At 51.0% G+C, this 22101-nt stretch overlaps 1 protein-coding gene across 8 annotated transcripts in view; it reads left to right on the top strand.

The window, feature by feature from the left end:
* The window catches only part of KIAA1217 (KIAA1217 ortholog), a 1418769-nt gene that overhangs the window by 426033 nt on the left and 970635 nt on the right, over nucleotides 1-22101 (top strand). The window contains exon 1 of one of the 8 annotated variants that reach the window (XM_086941670.1): nucleotides 20528-20820. The exons of 6 other annotated variants lie outside the window; for them this stretch is intronic. In XM_086941670.1, coding sequence (XP_086797796.1) covers nucleotides 20766-20820 — 55 coding nt within the window. In that variant the 5' untranslated portion in view covers nucleotides 20528-20765. Of the gene's footprint in view, nucleotides 1-20527; nucleotides 20821-22101 lie in introns of those variants that run through there. One more of the 8 variants, XM_086941668.1, reaches the window with a different exon arrangement.

The following is a 22101-nucleotide window of genomic DNA, read 5'->3' as shown; positions in this document are numbered from 1 at the left end:
CGTGTGGGATGTAGCTGGGTCGGCTAGGGCTAGCAGTACATCTTCGGCAAACAGAGAGATTTTGTGTTGTTCTTCCGTGAAGGGGATCCCCCTGATTGTAGGGTTTGCTCTGATTGCCGCGGCCAGGAGTTCAATGCTAAGGGCAAAAAGGAGGGGGGAAAGGGGGCATCCTTGCCTGGTGCCCCTAGAGTGGAAAAAGGGGGCTGACTGCGAGCCATTGACCACCACTCGGGAACAAGGATGGAGGTAGTTGGCCCGAACCATAGTAAGAAACTGGGGAGCGAAGCCAAAAGCTGACAGATCACAGAACAAGAACCCCCAGTCCACCCTGTCTAATGTCTTCTCCGCGTCCAACCCTACCAGGACCGCGGGAATTCGATATCTATTGGCCTTCTCGACAAGAGTGACAACACGTCGGGTGTTGTCATGGGTTTGGCGCCCTTTGATGAAGCCGGATTGGTTCGGATGAATAAGGTCGGGCATGAGGTCATTTAAGAACTGGGCTAAGATGAATGAGTACAGCTTCGCGTCAAGGTTAAGGAGAGCAATAGGCCTATAGGAGGCACAAGCTTAAGGATCCTTTCCCGGTTTAGGAATCACAGTAAGAACTGCTTCTGAGAGGGAATCAGGAGTGGCAACCTCCTCCGCCATCCTGTCAAAGAGCCTCATGAGGTGGGGGATGATGTCTGGAGCAAAGGTCTTATAAAATAGGGCCGTAAACCCATCTGGGCCAGGAGCTTTGTGTGGCTTGAGAGCCTTAATTGCCACTGTAATGTCTTCGCAGGTAATGGGTGCCGTAAGGCGTTCGTTCCACTCTGGGGAGACCTGTTGGAGCTGCAGGGATCGTAAGTAGGCACTCTGGGCATCTGGATCTAAGGTGTCCCCTGAGTACAAGGCCTTATAAAAATCCCCAAAAAGTTCCGCCTTCACCTCATTGCTATGGGAAAGATCACCCCCGGGCCTCGAATAACCCCAATAAACTCCTGCACCCTTTTTTTCCCTTGAGTTGCAGAGCCAGATGCTTATTAATCTTGTTGCCCTGGGCGTAAGATAATTGGCGCAGTTTTAGTAGGGTAAGTTCCGCCCGGTTGTTATAGATAGCACGTAATTTACCCCTTAGTGCCATGAGATTGCGGAGGGTCTTCCTGTTAGGGTTTTGCTTGTGGGCTTGTTCCACAGAGGACAATTCTGATTCCAGCGCCTCCCTTTCCCTGGCAAGTGGCCGAGATGAGGCCCTTGAGCCTCTGTGCACCGCAATTGCGTCACTGTATTTGACGCATGGCGGCGCAAACAATGCGCCCTATTTACAACGTGACCCATCTATGAGATGCGTCACGTTGTAAAGCCCTGCGCCATAAGGAGGCGTTCCTGCGCAGGAACGCCTCCTAAAAGTGGCTGAGTGAAATCTATAAGATTTCACTCAGTCACTTTCAGGCCAATGCTGCGTCAAAACCCTGCGCCTGCTTGAAGCAGGCGTAGGTCTTGACGCAGCGTTGTGAAGATGGGGCACCCCCGAGCCTTGCTGGAGCTGCATCGCGCTTGCGACGCAACTCCAGCAATGCGCCACCTTTACGGCACAGATGCGTCACGCATCTGTGCCGTTTTTGCCCCATGGTGCGCCGCATTGTAAATGCGGCGCACCATGGGTGGCGGAGCTGTGGCGCACTGTGGCGCACATTAACTGGCGCATCCCTGGGGATGCGCCAGTTAACATAAATCTGCCCCTAAATGCGGAGTTGAGGGAGATCCACTTCCCCCGAAAGACTGATTTAAAAGCATCCCAGGTGGTAAATTCTGACGTGTCATCAGGATCGTTAATATCAAAGAACTCTGTGATGGCCTCCCTTAGTTTGGTACAGGAGTCCTTATCTCGAGCCAGAGCAGACGGGAAGTACAACCTGGAAGATGTAGAGGTGTTGACCTTCCAAGACAGAGAGATCGCTATGAGAATGTGATCTGAGACAGACAGGGGGAATAGTTTAGCTTCCTGAAGCTCGCCTAGGAGCTATTGGCTAATGAAAATGTAATCTAAGCGGGAATATGTTCAGTGCACATGGGAATAGAACGTGAAATCACGGGCAGTGGGGATGAGAGTACGCCAGGAATCTAAGAGGCCCATGTCATGGATGCGTTGTTGTGTATCTGGGGAGAAGGAACCAGTGCCCGCTCGCTGAACATGGGTGCTATCCAGGTCATTGCACCAGATTAGATTGAAATCCCCCATAAGGATCAGGTGCCCTTCAGTAAAGTCCAGTATCCTCCCCAGAAAAGTGCATAGGTAAGCCATCTGGCCCGCGTTGGGAGCGTACAGCGCTACGAAGGTGCTAAGTTTCCCTCGCAGCCGGCCCTTTACCATGATACAACGCCCATCCCTATCATGTTGCACATCCAGAGGCTGAAACTTGGTGGAGGAATGGAACAGCAAGGCAACCCGCCTGTGTTTCGTCAAAGCGGAGGACCTGTAAATCAATGGATATTGTTTGTGGCGCAACCTGGTATCTTCAGACCTGGCGAGGTGGGTTTCCTGGAGGGCCACCACGTCAAGGTGGTGATCATTAATATATTTCCAGACTTTCTGGCATTTCTGAGGGGAGTTAAGACCCTTGACATTCCAGTGTCATTGTGGTAGTGGATAGGGAAAACAGCGCAATAGGAGCCTCCCCAGACCCAGTAGGCCCTCCAAAGACAGGGATTTCGGGTATTTCGCCCCCCCCCCCCTCTGTCAATGTAATGAAAAGGAATAGCACAAATCTGCATTCGCACTTTACAAAATAATAAAAGACCACCACCTTGAACCACCCGCCCCTCCCCCAACCCCCAGTAACAAAGAAAAACAGAGTCCAAACCATTGCGATAACAATGTAACACACGTCATGAACAGCCCGTTAGGGGTGATAGACACCCCTCAGGCTAGTGGGGGGCCAGAAGACCGAGGTCTTCATCCGCGCCGACTCTGGAGCCGCACTCAGGGGATGCCTAGCTAGACATCCTAAAGGCAGCAGTGGCAGGCTGCTATGAAGGGCCTCCAAAAGTTCGGCCAGGGCCACCAAGGTCCCCCCCCAGGCCAGAACCCACCGGTCCGAGCACGAGGGGCCAGCCCGAGCACGAGGGTCAATTTCCATTTTTAGTGATCTTCTCCAAGCAGGACTCCATGCCACCCATAAGAAATGATCAGCAAAGGGAGTCAGCAGAGTTGCTGCAGGAAATTCTGATAAGCTAGCTTGCACAGAGCTTCCGTACTTCCATTCCCCCATATTTCCAGTGTAGTACTACCTATTCCACCATCACCCAGAACCTTTCATTCATTGCTGCAGTGATTTACTGCTTTCTGCTACACAGCATTTTGTTCTTAGATACATTTCTTGAACTGGCTTTTCTTTTTCCAACTACTGCCAAAATATCTTGATTATGAATTATTTTAACCTTGGGGCTGACAGACCCCAGCCCAAACAAACACAAGACTTAATTAAAATGTTGTAGGGACTGGATATGGCTCAACATAGATAGCTAGTAAAACACAGGATCTGCTGTTTACCTGCAATATGTTGTTATGACTCAAGGGGGTGGTATGGGAGGTTTAGATGAGCAGGCCCAATGCTAATCCACACACTCCACCAAATAAAAGCTGTGACCTAAGTCTTGAATGAACTCAACTCTACACATTCTCATGATATGTAAGGGGGATAAGGAGTAGTAGAGATGCACACTGGAGGTTTGAGGTTCAGTCTCCCAGAGTTCATGACTGTAACCCTCTCTGTCTCTATTAAGGAGTGTAGATCAGCTGTGTTAACACACACAGTAATCGGACAGCAAGTCTGGCTATAATAATAAGCAGACACTGTTTGAGTATGAAAATAAGTGAACAGTCATAACAATACTGTGCAAGCCCAATCTATATATGTCTCACCTGATGATCCAGTAGGTAGCACTGGAAACAAACCCAGGTCAAACCAGGAGACATTATGTGTACTCGAAAACACCAGAAGAGACAGTTGGTGACTTAGGGCCACATGTACAAAATATAGGAATTGTGATTTCCTAATTGAGATTCTTACTGAATGCCAACTAGGAAATCACAATTCCTAATGTAAGAAACTTGCAAATATTAGATAGAGATGCTTAATGGGTTACAAATCGACCTACCTCATGAATATTAATGGGGTAGGTTACAGTTTGCCACCCATTACGGATGATAGCCATTACAGTGATGGTGGCCTGTTGGGGTCAGCAGACCACTATGTCTGTGATAACTTTTAAATAAAGCTATTTTTTAATGCATCCCGTGTTCCTTAAACTATGAAGTTTCATTTTTCAAGAGTAGACAGTGGGGACCACTGTGTGCCCTTTAAAAATATTTTTATATCTATTTTCCATTCTCGAAGGGAAAGGGGTCCCATGGACCCCTTTCCATGTCTTAATGGGTTACCACCTCTTTCAAGGAGTAGTTAAAGCATTAGTATTTTGTAACCAGAATTCGATTGCAAATCATTAATATATCCCATTCAGACTCAGTATTAGGAAAGGATGCCCAAAACAGAATCCTTCTAAATACCAAATCACAAACACAAATTGAGATTCAGCAATGTGTTACTGATTCACAATGTGTGCTTTGAATATATGTAAAAGCATTTTTGTGGTTGGAAACAGTCTGCAAAAATGCATTGCACATAGGACTTATAGCTTTGTTTGTAAGAATGCCCAAAACTGACAGATGAGCTTTCTTCAAAGGAGATGGAGGTAAGTGGAAAGAAACATGAAGAAAGGTGAGGAAAGCAAAACAAAGGTTCAGGAAACGCAAATATCGTGAGTGAATTGAGCATACAGGAACCATAACACCAAGTAGCTGTGAGCCAACTTGTTCCTGCTACAAGGCTGCCTAAATTGTCCTGGATGACGGATGTCTGTTGTTCCGATGTGTCTGTCTTCTCTGACTGACTTGGAAGACCCAATCCCGATATCTTAGTCACAGTCTCCACTGTACAGTCTTCGACAGTCTCCAAGCATCTCATTCTGATATTTTCTTGTGTATCCATTTTGTTCTTATTTCTTGTTTGGCCCTATGCTTCGTGCTACCTCCTGACCTTTGTTGAGTTGTGACAACTTGTTGCTGTAACTGTGAAGCTGGACAGATTAATCTCTTACCTAGTGGCATCATTAGGAGGAGGTGGCGGGGCTGGTGCCTCGTGTTGGTCAGCCCAACACCTTTGATTGTTATGTACTGCCAACAGCCAGCAACAAAACAGGCACATCTGAAGTCAAAACCATGACAGGAGTGCTACTGCTCATACAGGGCAAGGCTGTGGGTAGAGGTGGTGGCCAGCAAGCAGCAGAAGTGGCATGTTTCACAGCACCTGTAACTAACTGTAACCCATGCTATGAAACATGCCTGCACGTGTGACAGAAGAGGCATGGGTGCACACATGCTAGCATGGGAATTTTAGGAAGTGGTTTCCCAGAACTCTCATTGGTGGCCATGTGCAGCGCACTTAAGAACACCAAAGTTTCATGCCAGCACCAGCTCCGCACACAGCAATGTTGCAGTGCAGAGCTGTCCCATAAGTGCTGAGCAACAAAGATCATTGGCAGCCTAATTGGTGTTACTCTGATGGTGCTGCTCCAAGGATGAGATTGACAAATCATGCAGCCTAAGCAGGGAGCAATCGAGCCGCTCGGATATGCAGCAAGTGTTTCATCAGCAACTGGTGTATCACTGACTGACTAGTTATACCTGATATACAAACTGCATTGTTGATGCTGTGGAGTCCCCGAAGTGCGAAGGCAAATGTGTCGGTTCTGACCAGCACAAAGCAGGCGATTGCTGGATTTTGGCAGAAAACAGCTGAAGAACCCCTCTTGAAGGCCGAGGACTGGATTGAAACCTCTTGGCATGGCAGGACCCACAGTTGGCAGAGTTCAGCAGCTGAAGCAAAGTTGAATGAAGTCTTTGATGTCCCTGAAACTTCAGAACAGGAGGCAAGCCCTTATAGTCACTTGGTTCTGGGGATGTAGAGATTCATGGCCATTCCTTCTCATCACCAAGCAAGGAGGGCAGCAGGTCAAAAACAGCAAAGCAGGAGTCAGCAAAGTCCATCAGAGTCCAGCAGAGAGACAGTTCTTTCAGCAGCTTAGCAGTCCTTCTTCTTGTCTCCTCGGGTCTAAAAGTGTCCTGACTTGGTGGTATCAGGAGTCTAGTACTTCTACCTAGTTGTGCCTTTGAAGTAGGAGAGACTTCAAAGAAGCCTTTGGAGAACATAAGATTCCTACCCTTCCTGCCCTGGCTCCAGACTCACTACAGGGGGGTTGGCAGTCCTTTGTGCAGGGGCTGGCACAGCCCTATTCAGGTGCATGTGTCAACTCCTCCATCTCAATCGAGCTTAGGAAGGCCCATCAGCCTGGTGATGAGCCATAGGTATGTGAATGTCATACCTGAGCTCCCTTTGTATGTGACTGTCTAGAGGGAATGCACAAAGCCCACCTGTCATCCAACCCAGACGTGTATTCAGAGGCAGGCAGGGGAATGGTTAAAAGTAAGAAAATGCTTTCTAAAAGTGGCATTTACAGACTTACAATTTAAAATACAACTTCAGGGGGCGTGGCTTAGCGGGCGATCATGGCGGACGTGGCTTGCTAGAGCTCCCGCCGGCCCGACACTTATCCTGGCATTATCCTGGTCCCTGAACCCTACGGAGTGTACCGCGACCAAGGAGACCCGAGCGGACGTCGCTGGGAGCAGTCCGGTGCCCGACACGAAGCGCGGAGACCATCTGGCGCGAAGAGGCGAGTGGGTGACGCGGGCGGCCTGGTGCCCATCGGACAGGCCGGGGCCTCAATTTTGGCGTGCCCGGGCCGGACCCGGGGCAGACGGCGCCGCTCCCGGACGGCGCTCCGGGGCTACCCACTACCAGCGGCCCATCGAGGAGTGCCCTATCTCTTCCCACATTGCCAGCGGTGGGGGCCCGTGCCTCTCTGGGAGCCTTGGCGGAGCTGCGGCCTTCCTGACCTCGGCGGAGCCGGGGCCTCGAGTTTGGCGGCCCCCGCACATCGTGGACCCTTTGATCCTGGGACCCTCCGCTGTTGGCGCCTGCAGCGCCCTACATCCTTTGGCGCATTCTGCTGCTGGTGGGCACGGCGCTCTTCCCTGCAGCCAACCGCGGTGCCAGGCCATCGGTGCGCGCTGCACCCTCCGCCCTCGTGGACTGAGGCGAGTCGGGCGGGGGCGGCCAGTGCCCGAGACGAGCCGGGGGTGCCGGTGGGACCAGTGTGGACCGGGCGCCGGCCCGCTGTGGGGACCGCCGAACTGTGCAGGAGCAGGTGCAGGACATTGTGCCCCTACGTACATTGGGGCTCACTGGCATAGATCGGAGGAGTCGGACACCTGGGGAGAGGCTTCCATGCGCTGGGATCTGGCGGGGCTGCACGACCTGAGTCCCTCCCTGTGACCGACGGCTCGGCGACGGCGAGATCCTGAGTGGACTGGTGTGCTTTGTCCGCCCCGGCTGGGGCCTGATTGGGGGACCCTCGAGCGGTGCGACCCCCCTACAGGTGCGTGCTACCGGTAGATCGCCTTTGCCGCCGCCGCCATGACCAGGGGCACGGCCGCCACAAAGACTGGGCCAATCGACAAATTTACCGGCCCCGGTGGTAGTGCTGGAGCGGCTGGTGGGGGCCAGAGTGCTGGACCGGACAACGCGGCGCTGCTGACGGCCATTAACCAGTCCCGTGATATGTTGGATGCGAAAATTGGAGCGGTGGGAGCCGATGTGATGCTGCTGCGCCAGGACCTCCGCAACGCAGTCGCTCGCATAACGGAGACGGAAACCAGGGTCACGTCAGTAGAGGGTGATGTTGGCGTCCTTAAGAAGAAGATTGCCGACATGGAACAAACTCAACGAGGCCTGGCACTGCGGGTGGAAGATGCCGAGGGGCGGGCGCGACGGAACAACCTGCGCTTTGTTGGCTTTCCGGAGGACTGTGAGAAGGGGCCCATGGATGTCTTCCTGTCTCGGTGGCTGGAGAGCTGGCTGCCCCCGGACGCCCTGTCGAGCTGCTTTGTGGTGGAGCGCGCGCATCGCACCTTGACGCAGAAACCGCCGGTTGGGGAGCGACCTCGCCCGATCATCGCGAGGCTCCTTAACTTTCACGACAGGGATGTTATTCTCAGGGAAGCGCGGCTCAAGGACACGCTGCTCTATGACAACCACAAGATTATGATATTCCCTGATTACACCAAACTGGTTCACCAGCAGAGGCATTCCTTTCTGGAGGCAAAGGCCAAGTTGCGAGGTCTCAAGATCCAGTATTCGCTGCTATACCCGGCTCGCCTCCGGGTGGTCTTCAACTCAAAGACTCTCTTCTTCGATACACCAGAGGCCGTCTTCAATTGGACTGATGAAACTGTCAGGATTCGCCCGCACGTCCAGCCGGGGTTGCACTCCGGGTCGCCCCGTGGCTCCTCGCCGGACCGGAGCGACCCGCCTGCCAAAGGGAAACGCCATCGCAAATCCCGCTCCCGACGGAGGTCCCTGTCCCGGGATCACTTGCTGGGGGACACACAACCTGACACAGAATAGCCTGGCGAAGACTCAGGATTGTCGCAGGCCGGGGCTACCTACTGGCGGCCTCTCGTCGATGTCCCTACCCCGTGGCTGCTGAACTCTGGCCGATGGAGCGGCCGTTGACTGGTGCAGTATTGACTCCTTTCCTGGTGGGGGTGTGGACGCTTACGGTCTGACACCCCTTGGTTTGTGGTGCCTTACTACTGATGTTGCTGTTTCCCTGGAGTGGGTTCGGGGTGCACTTTATGGGCTGCCTCCTCCGGATGGGGTTGGGGGGTGGTTCTGGGAGTGTGCCTGGTTGGTTTTAAGGGGGATCTAGTTGGGATCCATTGGTATGACTGGCTTTAGACGCTGTGTTTTGGGTCTGAAGTACCGTATACCGCGACAGATGCTTCATTGTTTATTGAGGTATTGGGGTGGGGGAGGGGGGTTCTGGGGTGTTTGGTTGTTGGGGGGTCGGGTTGGGACTAGTGGGGTGGCGGGGGTTGGGAATGTGTTCTGTGGGATGCACGTGTTTCGTATGCTGTCGGCGGCTGGTGGGCTGGGAGTTTGGGTTGGGTTGCGGGGATTGTGGACACGGACCCATTGGGACAATGGCTGACGCCCCACGACTTGTGCCATCTACTGCTCTCATGCGTGTACTGAGTTGGAATGTCCGGGGGCTCCTGGACAAGATCAAACGGGGGGCTGTGCTCCGCTGGGCAAAAAGGGACCTGGCTGACGTGCTCCTCCTCCAGGAAACGCACATGCTGGGCACGAAGGCTCTGAGCCTACAGAGGTTTGGCTTCCACCAGGTGTTTCATGCAGGGTTTGCCAGGGGCTCGAGGGGGGTGGCCATCCTGATTCATAAACGACTAGCTTATACCCATGAGCGTCAGTGGCTCGATCCGCAGGGCCGGTTTGTGTTTGTGCAAGGGAAGATTGGTGTGGAGCCCGTAATCCTTGGTAGTGTGTATGCCCCTCCCCCGCTGCAGTGGGCCCTTGCGGAGCGACTGTTTACCCTGTGGGCCGAACTTCCCCGTTCTCTGGCGGTCATTGGTGGCGACTGGAACGATGTGTTGGATGTGGCTCTGGACAGGCAGAGGAGGCAGGGGGTCGCGGCTGCGGCCTCGCCTACGAAGCTGAGTGCAATGATTGATGGCCTTGGATGGGTGGATGTGTGGAGACACCTTCATGCAGAGAGACGAGAATACACCTATGTGTCTGCTGTGCATGGCTCCCTTTCCCGCTTAGACTGTGTATTTGTACCGGGGACTTTCCTTGATAGAGTAAAGGGGGCGGCGATCCGGCCTCGCGGGCTGTCCGACCACTCCCCTGTGGCGGTTCAAATTGACCTTTGCAAGGCGCGCCAACCGTTCAGGTGGCGGATGTCTACATGGCACCTGCAGCAACCGGGCTATTCTCGGCATCTGCGCAGTGCGATCGCCCACTATTGGCGGGACAATCTGACGGATGAGGTTGATGCAGTGACAGTGTGGGAAGCCATGAAACCCGCCATGAGGGCTGTCGATATTGCCTGGTGCGCTTCTGCTCGCCGGACCCGACAAGAAAGTATTGCCACTGCGGCGGAGAGTGTGGAAAGGCGGGAGGCACGACACAGGGAGGCTGCCGATGATATGACGCTGCGGCTGCTGTTACAAGCACAACAGTCTTACTCCTCGGTCTTGTTGGATGAGGCCCGCCAGGCGTGGCTGGCTACGCGTAGCAGGGTGTACCAGTGGGGCGACAAGTCCTGCACCATGCTCCACCGGTTGTGTCAGCAGACTTTCCAGCCGATCACTTTACCGGGGCTGGTTGACGGCGCGGGGGTGGCGATAACAGACCCTTCGCTCCTTGCTGCGAGTTTCGCGCGCTACTACGAGCGTCAGTATGCACCTCGTGAGAGCCTCTCCCCCGATGGCATTGAGGCTTACCTCGCGGCGGTTCGCCCGCAAGCGGTACCTGACGAGGTCCGCGATGCCTTGGATCTCCCCCTGACGGCTGAGGAGTTGGGGGACGCGCTGGGTCAACTCAATACGGGTAAAGCACCTGGGCCTAGTGGGTTCCCCAGTGAATTTTACCGGAAATTCCACCTGCAGCTTGGGCCGCATTACAGGCGGGCACTGGAACTGGCTCGGGAGCGGGGCAGCCTCCCCCCGGACTGGCGTCACGCCGAGATTGTGGTGTTTCAAAAGCCGGGCAGGCCCCCCGAGCGCCACGAGTCCTACCGACCCATCTCCCTTATTAATTTTGAAGCCAAACTCCTGGCCAAGGCGCTTGCGAATCGCCTGCTTCCCCACATATCGGCCCTTGTCCACCCGGATCAGGCGGGATTCATGCCGCACCGGGCGACGCGACACAACATTCGGCGGGCGCAGGCGGCGATTGACGCGATCGGGACGACTGGGGACCAGGCGGCGCTGTTGTTGGCTGACATAGATAGTGCCTTTGACTCGGTCAGCTGGGCCTACCTCCTTACCCTCCTGCCACTACTGAACCTGGGTCCGGTTTTCGTCTCCTATGTAAAGCTACTCTATACCGATATCACCGCTTCTGTGCGCGTCTCTGGGGCGATTTCCGCGCGATTCCCCGTGGCCAGGGGCACTCGTCAGGGGTGCCCCCTCTCCCCGTACCTCTTCGCGCTGGCCATGGAACCTATGGCCGCCCGAGTGCGCCAGGACGCGCTCTATCGGGGCTTTGTGTGGGGGTCGGGCCACTCGGACCGCATTGCCCTATATGCGGACGACGTGCTCTTCTTCATGACCGATTTACACCGTACAGGACCTCGTGTTCTCGACATAATGCGGGAGTTCGGCCAGGCGTCGGGGCTCTTTCTTAACCCTCGCAAGTCAACCCTGTGGATTCTGGGGGGTGCCTCGGTGAGTTGCCAGTGGGCTGCGTCTCTTCGGGTGGCGGTCGACAGCATGAAGTACCTGGGCGTTCACCTCTCGGCCTCGCCTGCAGTGGCATGGGATCGTAACATCCAGCCGGTGTGGGACAGGGTCCAGGTTGACGTAAAGACCTGGACGCGTATGCCCCTCAATATCTATGGCCGGTCGGCTATTTTCAAAATGGTGGCCCTGCCTCGGCTCCTCTACCAACTACAGAATCACCCGTATAAAATAGACCCGCAGTGGTTCCGTGGTGTCAACTCGGTGCTGGGCAGATTTCTGTGGGCCGGGGGTGCCTCTAGGGTGGCACTGCGTACCTGCTTCCTCTCTACCTACTGTGGCGGCTTGGCGTCCGCGGACCTGCTATCGTATTACCAGGCCTCCCACCTTCTAGTGCTCAACGAGTGGTGGTATGGGGATCGTAGCGATCCGGCCTATGCACTGGAACACTCCTTGATGGGCGGTGCCACTCTCCACACTCTGCTGTACTCGGCCAGGCGGAGGAGGGCCTTGCCAAGGGTCACCCAGGTGGTCTTCGCGATCTGGCGGCAGGCTCTGCGCCGCATGGGGTGGTGGGGCAGGCTGACGGCCGAGACGCCGCTGTGGCATAACGGTCTACTACCAGAGCTGGCCTCCTTGTCCGGGTTCGGCGGCTGGGACGCGATCGGGATTTCGTCCCTCGGTAATGTTCTCAACGGAATCACACTTAAGTCCTTTCAGGACCTTAGCTCCGAGTATAATTTGTCCAGGTCCCAATTCTTTCGATATCTTCAGTTCCGACATGCCCTTGGCCCCAGCCTAGTGGGGTTGGAACAGCTCCCCGACTTTAGTCCTATTGAGGCTAAATTGTTTATGGGCGACCTGGGCGACAAGAAAGTCTCTCAGATATACCGCTCCCTGGTCGTCAACTGCTCCCCCTCCCTTTCGACTTTGAAGGCCTCCTGGGAGAATGATGTTGGCCCCTTGGATGATGACGATTGGCGGGAGGCCCTCGAATCCCCTCGGAGTGCAGCTATAGCCGTCCGTCTTCGGTTCATTCAATTTAAATACCTCCATAGGGCCTATTATACTAGGGAGCGGCTGTGGCGTGCGGGCCTCATAGCTGCCCCTGAATGTCTGAGGTGTGGTGCTGAGAGGGGGACACTTTTCCATACCGTGTGGTCCTGTGAGAGGCTGACCCGATTCTGGGCGGGTGTGTGGGACTGCCTGTCGGAAGTGCTGGGGTGGGATGTTCCCCGTACCCCTAGGCTGGGTCTCCTTCATATTCTGGAAAATGTTGGGGGTAACATTTACAAGCGCCACCTACTGCTGTTGGGACTAGTAGTGGCTAAGCGTGACCTGGCCCAAGCGTGGAAGTGCGAACGTGCCCCCCCCCTGAGTGCGTGGAAGGCAGGTTTAGACTATCTGATGGGTTTAGAATTACCCGTGTTTGAGGCCAGGGGGTGCCCCCGGAAACACTATAAGATCTGGAAGCGGTGGGCAGACTACAGGGGTCTGGACCTCGATCCCCCAGCTGACATTGATGATGTGCTGGCCTTGATGTGGACCCCGGGCCCTAGGCTATTAGCCAACTCTGACATTGCTTCCGTCTCCTGTTGCTGACTAGCGATCACGTGCACTGGGTTAGGGTGGGATAAGGGGTGGGTAGTCGGTAGGGGTGTTGGGGGATGCTGTTGGGGATGGGTGGGCCGGGGGGTTTAGGGGCGTGCCCCTTTTGTTTCCATAAAACTCTGAGTTCGCTACCATGCTTTTCTCTGTCTGTGTTGCTGACAGTCTCCTCCTGACTGTGGAGGGCTGTCCTGAATCTTGATTGAACTCTTAATAAACACGGTTTTGGAAAATACAACTTCAGCATAAGTTGTGATTTTAAATTGTGAGTCCAGAGACACCAAACTCAATATTTCCATCTTGTCCCAATTTGGAATTTACACTTATAAGATGGTATTGGGTAATCCCAAAGTTAGCCTATGGGCAAGATAGGCCATACAGTAAAAAGAAAAGTGAATTTAAGTGCCTGGACATGTAAAACTAAAATTACAAGTCTAATTTTTTAATTACACTTTACACTGCCCTTGGGGCTGTCTAGGGCCTACCTTAGGGGTGACTTATATGTATTAAAAAGAGCGGCTTGGGCCTGGCAAGTGTGCTAACTTGCCAAGTCCAAATGGCAGTTTAAAACTTCACACACAGGCTCTGTAATGGCAGGCGTGAGACAATTTTTAAAAGGCTACTGAAGTTGGTGACACCATCAGTGCTGCATGCCCACTAGTAGTATTTAATTTACAAACCCTGGGCACATGTAGTGCACCTTACTAGGGACATATAGGTAAATTAAATATGCCAATTGTGGATATGGCAATTTTACCATTTTTTTTTAGGGACAGAGCATCTGCACTTTAGCACTGGACAGCAGTGGTAAAATGGCCAGAATCCTAAAGCCAGCAAAAATGAAGTCAGCAAAACAGCAGGTCAGAGGGAAAAAAGTCAAGGGAAAACCACGCCAAGGATGTCAGATGCAACACGTGTCCCGCAGCTGAAAGTGGGGAGGGCTACCTCAGCCCTTAGGACTTCTCTTCACTAATGCTGAATAACCTGGATACACCATCAGCATTGGCAGGGTCTGTTCCGGGGTGGTGTTCAACAATAATGTCCATTCCTTGTAGGGAGATGGACCCCTTAACAGTTTGGGATTCTGAGCCCTCATCTGCATTAACCATCTGAGGGGCTTGTGGTCTGTCTGAACCCGGAAGTGAGTGCCAAACAGTTATGGCCATAGCTTCTTCAGTGCTCAGACCACAGCAAAGGCTTCCCTTTCAATTGCTCTCCACCTCTGTTCCCTGGGAAGGAGCCTCCTGATGATGAAGGCTACAGGTTTAGCAAGGCTCTCTTCATTTAGCTGTGAGCACACGGCCCCTACCCCATGCTCTGAGGCGTCTGACTGAACAATATATTCCTGGGAGAAGTCAGAGGCCTTGAGCATAAGCACCATGCACATGGCTTCCTTCTGGGCCTCAAAGGCTTTATGCCATGCCACTATCCAGATCATCTGACGAGGCTGCTTCCTGGAAGGCAGCTCTGTCAAGGGGGCAACAGTGGTGCCATACTCCTTGAAGAATCTGCTGCAGCAACCTCTGATGCCTAAGAAGACTTTCACCTCTGTCTGGGTCTTGGGGTATTCCCATGCCAGATTTGTCTCAATCTGGCCTGAGGGCTGCACCTTCGCACCTCCCACTTTGTGACCCAAGTAACCCACAGATCCCTGCCCAATCTGGCACTTACTGGCCATGATAATCAGGCCTGCCCTCTGCAGAGCCTGAAGCACCTCCTGAAGGTGTCCCAGGTGGTCCTCCCAGCTGGAGCTGAAGACCGCAATGCCGTCTTAGTAGACGCCACCGAAGTTCTCCTACCCAGCCAGGACCTGGTTGACCAACCTCTGGAGGTGGCAGGGGCATTCTTTAACCCGAAGGGCATGACCGAGAACGGGAAGTGCCCTTCTGGTATGGAGAACACAGACCTCTCTTTTGCCCCCTTGGTGAAGGCAATCTGCTAGTTAGGTCAAACTTGCTGAGGAACTTGCAGTTCCTAGACAATCAATGAGCTCATCAGCTCTGGGGAAGGGATGCACATCAGTTCTTTGTGACCGCATTAAGCCCACAGTAGTCGACACAGACCCGAAGCTCAGGTGTGATATCTGGAGGGGCAGCCCTGGGGATCAGCACCACTGTGCTGGATCAAGGGCTGTTGGGGGGCTCAATAACCCCTAATTACAATATTTTGAATACTTCCTCCTTAATGTTAGCCCTCACTTTGGTAGGAAACCTGTACATTTTATTTTTTACAGGTGGGCTATCCCCAGTGTCGATATCATGGGTGCACCATGTAGTAAGCCTTGGAGTAAGTGAGAAGAGAGAGGCAAGCAGCCCTACCAACTGACGGCAATCTCTCTGTTGATCTAGGGTCAGTGTAGTGGAGAGGCTGCCACCCACCACTGGCCGATCTTGATCTTTGAAAGATAGGAGGTCGGGGAGAGATTCACACTCCTCTTCCACCCCAAGAGCATGGTAACCTCTGACCTTTCAATGTGGGATTTGAGGTGGTTCACATGCAGGCCCTTCAATGGTTTCCTAGGAGTTTGAGGTCCACCAGGTACGCAACATCACTCTTGCTCTCCTTTACCTCATAGGGACCAAACCAGAGGTCTTGCAGAGCACGAGGTTCCATTACACACACTTTTTGGCCAGACTGAAACTCCACCAAAGTGGTATTCTGGTCCCACCAGCATTTCATGACCTCCTGGCTGGCCTCCAGATTCTCCTGGGCGAGTTTCTGATAGTGGGCTGTTTGGTTGCTGAGGGCAAGCTTGTAGCTGGCCACATCCTGGCGGTCTCCTGGGAGCTTGCTCCCAGCCCTCCATGACCAAACAGAGGGACCTTCTCATAGGGTGTCCATAGAAATGTTTAAAGGGGCTAAAACCAACCCCCTTCTGCGGTTACTCCCTGTAGACAAACAAAAAGCATGTCAGGAGGATGAACCTCTTACGCCGTAGTGTGTCTGACAGACCCATAATCATGCCTTTCAGGGTTCAGTTGAACCTCTCACCCAGCCAATTGGTTTGGGGGTGGTAAGGAATGGTCAACCCACACTCCTTCCCCGGTATAGAGACAAAATATCGACTCCAAAATATCGACTGGACATAATATCGAGTTTTAAATATAGACAGGACAAAATATCGACTGGACATAATAACGACTTCAAAAATATCGTTTTTCAGGTAAGTGAAGTAATATCGACTTTATAAAATATAGATAGCAAAAATATCGATTTTTTAATAATATATAATATTTTATAGTGTATTTTTATGTAATAATATGTGTGAATAGTGTGTATTAATGTTATAAAATATTTTATTACATGAATTTTGTTTTTATAATAATTGCGTAATGTAATTCTGTAGCGGGTTGTGGGTTTATAGGGGAATAGGGTGGGAAGTAATTTATTAATAATTAATTAATTAATATATGTTTGTTAATATTTTTAATTAATAATTAATTGATAATTAATTAATATTAATTAGTTAATTAATTAATATAATTTTGAACATATTTTGTATTAGTAAATAATTGTTAATTAATTAATTGTAATTAGTTAATTACATTAATTAGAGTACATTTTTAATATATATAATTTTGTGTTATTTTTAAGTAATTAATTTTGAAAAAATAATATTAATTATTAAAATAATTACAGCTAATGTTCTAATATATTTACTTTATTGTTATTGTTAATTAATAATTAATTGGTAATTAAATAATATTGATAAATTTTGGGTAAAGGAGCATTTTTAGGGTTCAGGGTCAGTTTTCAGTTCATGGGTAAAGGGGTATTTTTAGGGTTCAGGGTCAGTTTTCAGTTCATGGGTAATGGGGTATTTTTAGGGTTCAGGGTCAGTTTTCAGTTCATGGGTAAAGGGGTATTTTTAGGGTTCAGGGTCAGTTTTCAGTTCATGGGTAAAGGGGTATTTTTAGGGTTCAGGGTCAGTTTTCAGTTCATGGGTAAAGGGGTATTTTTAGGGTTCAGGGTCAGGGGTATTTTTAGGGTTCAGGGTCAGTTTTCAGTTCATGGGTAAAGGGGTATTTTTAGGGTTCAGGGTCAGTTTTCAGTTTTTGGGTAAAGGGGTATTTTTAGGGTTCAGGGTCAGTTTTCAGTTTTTGGGTAAAGGGGCATTTTTAGGGTTCAGGGTCAGTTTTCAGTTTTTGGGTAAATGGGTATTTTTAGGGTTCAGGGTCAGTTTTGGGTTTTTGGGTAAAGGGGTATTTTTAGGGTTCAGGGTCAGTTTTGGGTTTTTGGGTAAAGGGGTATTTTTAGGGTTCAGGGTCAACAAATAAGATTTTAAAAAATTATTTTTATTATTTTCATTTATTATTTAATTATTATAATTTAATTTAAGTCGTTTTAAGTATATTTTAGTAATTAAAATTTAATATTAATTTAATTTAACACTGTTTTTAATAAAGTCGATATTTTTTACATCTATATTTTTGTTAACGATATTTTGTACTCGATATTTTTGTACTTACCTGTTTGTAGATACAAACTCGATATTTTGACTGTCGATATTTTGTCCACGATATTTTGGCAAGTCGATATTTTGTCCCTCGATATTATTTCAGTGATCCTCCTTCCCCATGGCTTTAATGTAGTAAAACATGAAGTTGGTAACCTGGTCAGATACTACCTCCTTGAGGAAACCCAAATGGGTAAAGATCCTCATTAGTGTCCTGGCAACAACAGGCGCAGTCATCATCCTCAGGGGAATAGCTATGGGTACCGGGTAGCATGGTCCACCAATATCAGAATGAGTATGTTGCCCATAGCTGCCTTGAGGTCCAGAGGTCCAATGATGTCAATGCCCACCCTCTCAAAGGGAGTGCAAATGACAGGAAATGGTTGCAGGGGAGTCTTGCACTCCCCCCCATCTGGCCAGTTGGCTGGTAGGTAGGATAGGACCTGTTGTACGTGTCTGTGCCCTTCATCACTTGAGGCCAGTAAATTTAGTTGACAAACCTGTCAAAGGTCTTGTCTTGCCCCAAATGACCTGCCAGTGGCACATCATGAGCCAGACTCAGTAGGAAGGTCCTGTAGCACTGGGGGACCACTAGGACACGTGTTGCACCAGGCTCAGGAACCTTGGGCCACTATACAGGAGATGCTTACCAGAGGAGTCACCAACTTCCTGGGTCTCAGACTGCTGCGGAAGACCCTCAAGAGAGGGGTATTCCTTCTGCGCCCTGCAATCAGTCAATCAATCAGTGAATTTGTAGAGCGCACTACTCACCCGTGAGAGTCTCAAGGTGCTGAGGGGAGGGGGTGCTGCTACTGCTCGAAGAGCCAGGTCTTGAGAAGTCTTCTGAAGGTGAGCAGGTCTTGGGTCTAACGCTGGTGGGTAGGGAGGGTGTTCCAGGTCTTGGTGGCGAGGAAGGAGAAGGATCTGCCGCCAGAGGTTGTTTGTTGGATGCGTGGGACGGCGGCGAGGGTGAGGCTGGCGGAGCGGAGCTGGCAGGCGGGGGTGTAGAAGTTGAGTCTGTTGTTCAGGTAGGCTGGTCCGGTGTTGTGGAGTGCTTTGTGTGCGTGGGTGAGGACCTTGAAGGTGATCCTCTTATTGACGGGGAGCCAATGCAGGTCTCTTAGGTGGGAGGTGATGTGGCTTCGTCGAGGGATGTTGAGGATCAGGTGGGCGGAGGCGTTCTGGATGCGTTGCAGCCGTCTTAGGTGTCTGGTCGTGATTCCTGAGTAGAGTGCATTGCCGTAGTCCAGCCTGCTGCTGACGAGGGCTTGGGTTACTGTTCTTCTGCTTTCGGTCGGGATCCACTTATAGATCCTGCGAAGCATGCGGAGGGTGTTGTAGCAGGAGGAGGAGATGGCGTTGCAAAAACCACAGTTGATGGACAGAATGCAGAACAATGTCATACATTCACCCCAGTACAGAGAGAGATCTGGGCCTAAATCCATCGTTTTTTTGCACTCCACAACACCCCAGCTCAGACATGGCCATATGTAAATCAGTCTGACCCTGTGCCTCATGGGAACAGTCCAGCCCGAACTGCCAAGCTATGCCTTCACTGGACCGGAAACAAGCTTCCGAGGACCGGTTTCTGGCATTCCAGCCGTCTACAGCCCGGCTTGCTTGAATCCAGTGGTGTGGAGAGCATGGAGGAGATGGCGTTGACCTGCTTCGATGCAGAACTCCTCCCTGGTGGGAACCCCTTCCTGTCACCAATTCTTCAACTCAGGAAGGTTCCCCAGTTCAGCCATTTCCTCCCTTGTAGGTACCGGATCTTCCCCCTTAGGTTCAGCCTCCTCCGGGACCATGGGAATTTCAGGAGTGGGTCTCCGGTGCCCCTTGTGTTTTCTATTTTTGACAGGTGCCTGGGCCCTTCTTCCGGGCTCCAGGTCCTCTTGACCACCCTGAAGGGCTACCATGGACAGTGTGGTCAGGCACAGTCACTCAGACAACCCTAACATCTCCACGGGGGACCTGCGCTCTACCTCCTTCCTGACAGTATGCTCCTGGCCATTACTCAGCTGACAATCCACAGGCATGGACGAACTCCCAGCTACCTTCAACATACCTGAGACCCCCCCCCATATAAAGGGAACCCTGAACCACATAACTAGTTTGTGGCCCTTTTGAGAACTTCTTGTTTTTATTTTTGTCCCCCATCTTCCTTCTTCTGGTGAGAACCTTGCCCACCCTTGTGGTGATCCCCCCAGATACCTTCTTCTGGACCCTGGTGCTGACCCAGCAGTTTGCCTCCTTAGCATGCTCCATGGGGTCAGTGAGCTTACTATCCACAAGGTGCTGGCGCAGATCTGCAAAACATAGACTGAACAGGTGCTCTTGCGGCCTACGCGGAGTGTCGACCACTCTTCCCCCTGTTTTGAGAGCAGAGCAGTCCCGCCACGCCTCACAAAGCTGCCGAAGCAGGAACAAACAAAATGATAATAACGAGTTAGTATTTTATTTTTCCTTTACTTTCACTGCTAAAAGCAGTGAGGCGACACTCCTCTCCCTTAGCAGAGGAGCCGCCACTAATAGGCTATGTCCGGATTCCACCTCAACCGCTTCTACCAACTATGTGAATCTCGCCCTCACTATTCCAGTTCCATGATCTAAGCCTGACCTCAAAAACAATCAAAGTGCATAGAAACATAACACAAAACACAAATGAAGTTGAACGTCACTCCTCCTTTTTTATCAGTGATCCGTTGTTTTCTCGCCAGCTAAAAATCCATGGAAACGTGTGAGTTCTTGGAGTTCATTAAAGGTGGGGGAATTTCTCAACAAATGTGTTTTCAATTCAGTCACTAAAATGTAGCACTCAAAACAGGTCTTAAGGTTCCGAAATGCTCTATGCTCACAGAGCAAAGAAGAATACGCGCTTCCATACAGAGCAACAATGCCACAAAGACGGGATGCAGCAGCAGCGGTGTAAATTTGATCCGCGCGCGACGGTCCGTTCTTCACAATTCCAGTGCCAGCTATATTTGTAATAGAGAGGAGCGCGCGCGCAGGCAGGCGCATCACCTGTTGGGGCCCTCCCTGCTCACGGGCTGTGCAGCAGAAGCAGCGGCAGCTGCAGCCCCCTTGCCCGTCACTGATCCACTCAGGAGCGGGGCGGCAGTTTCACGGAGCATGGTCCTGCGCTTCTGTGAGGCGCTGTACTTCAGGGAACTGCACGAGGTGGAGATATAGCGCGTCACCTGTGCTTATACTCTGCATGACGCAGTTCTGAGTGGGTTTAAGCTTCTGACGGGACAGCAGGGGCAACTGCCAGAAGACATGGAGGAAAAGGAACGCCAGACGCCCGAGCATCTTGACAGCAGGCGGATGACGGGTGAGTAACGGAGCCGAGTGACTCCGGGGGCCACACGGCAGCTCCTGTAACCCAAGGCAGTAACTTTTTATTCGTATATTTTGCGCGTAAAACGTGTCAACTAACACGTATGCATTGCACCAAGCAATGCACAGTATATTTGGAAAGTTGTTTGTTTCTTGGCAGCTCACTCCGTGCATGGTTTGTTGATGCTACTTTTAGTGACACCAGGAACATGATACTCTGGCAGTCACGCACTGAGGCGCCATCATATCCAATGGCATCTGCAGCTATAATGTCTGACTGCAGTGCACTGGCGGCAAACTACTCTTTTACGACGCGAAATGACGTTACCTTGTTTACTTTGAGCACGCGCTGTAATAAGTTAAAATGACTAGTCCTGTGGCAAGCTGCGTGTATATTATTCAAGGCTTTGGGAATGCCAGACTTTGTTTACTGTGGCGAAAACTATAGCTAGCATGCAACAAGTGGATAAACTGTGTACCTTTTCCATTCACGTATCATTATTTCGTAGTCTACCCTCGACGACTAAGCTATCTACTAGGCGTCTCTAAGTCAACATCATTAATTCTTGAGTAAAACCAGCATGATCATTTTTAATAAGAACTGTACAAATGTTTTTTTTTCCATAGAGTGTTTGCTGTCAAAGTCTTGCAGTTTGTAGAACTTTTGATTATTCGCGCTGGCGCTGATAATGACCTTTTCAACCTTGAGAGGGAGGTGGCAACGTTCTGGCAAGTTACAGCAACCCAGCCATTATTTAGAAGGCAGTGGTAGAGAGAAATGGAACTAATGCCCAACAGACTTTAATATCCCCGCTGCCTTCAATTTTTGCACAGTCTAGAGAGGCTAATGAATGATAGTGCGATGTAGCTCAGTTCTGGTGGTAGCCCGACTAGCCTCACAAATTATAGTTGCATTTATATAGTGCTTACTACCCCTGACCAGGCCTCAAAGTACTTTTCAGTGAGTAGCACGCCACTCCGGAACCCAAAAAGGATTAATGATGAATTAGTATAGGGAAATAGGAAATTAATTTGAGCTGTGGACATGTGAGTCTGTTATTTGTGTTGAAAAGGATAGTGGAGGTATAGAAGAGGGAGGGGTCTGCATTTACATTGCACTTGGTACCGCTGATGAGGCATTAAAGTGCTTTTTGAGGGCAAGCATGCTACTCTGGAATCCAAACAGGATTAGTGGTGAATTAGTATTGAATAGTAGTGATTTGCGCCTTGAATTGTGGAGAGATTACAGAATCTTGACGATTCCCTCCAACCCAGC

Source organism: Lissotriton vulgaris, chromosome 10, assembly GCF_964263255.1.
Source record: "Lissotriton vulgaris chromosome 10, aLisVul1.2, whole genome shotgun sequence".
Classification (NCBI taxonomy): Eukaryota; Metazoa; Chordata; class Amphibia; order Caudata; family Salamandridae; genus Lissotriton; species Lissotriton vulgaris.
The sequence above is the reverse complement of the archived record's forward strand: the minus strand, read 5'-3'. Positions and strand labels throughout refer to the sequence as shown.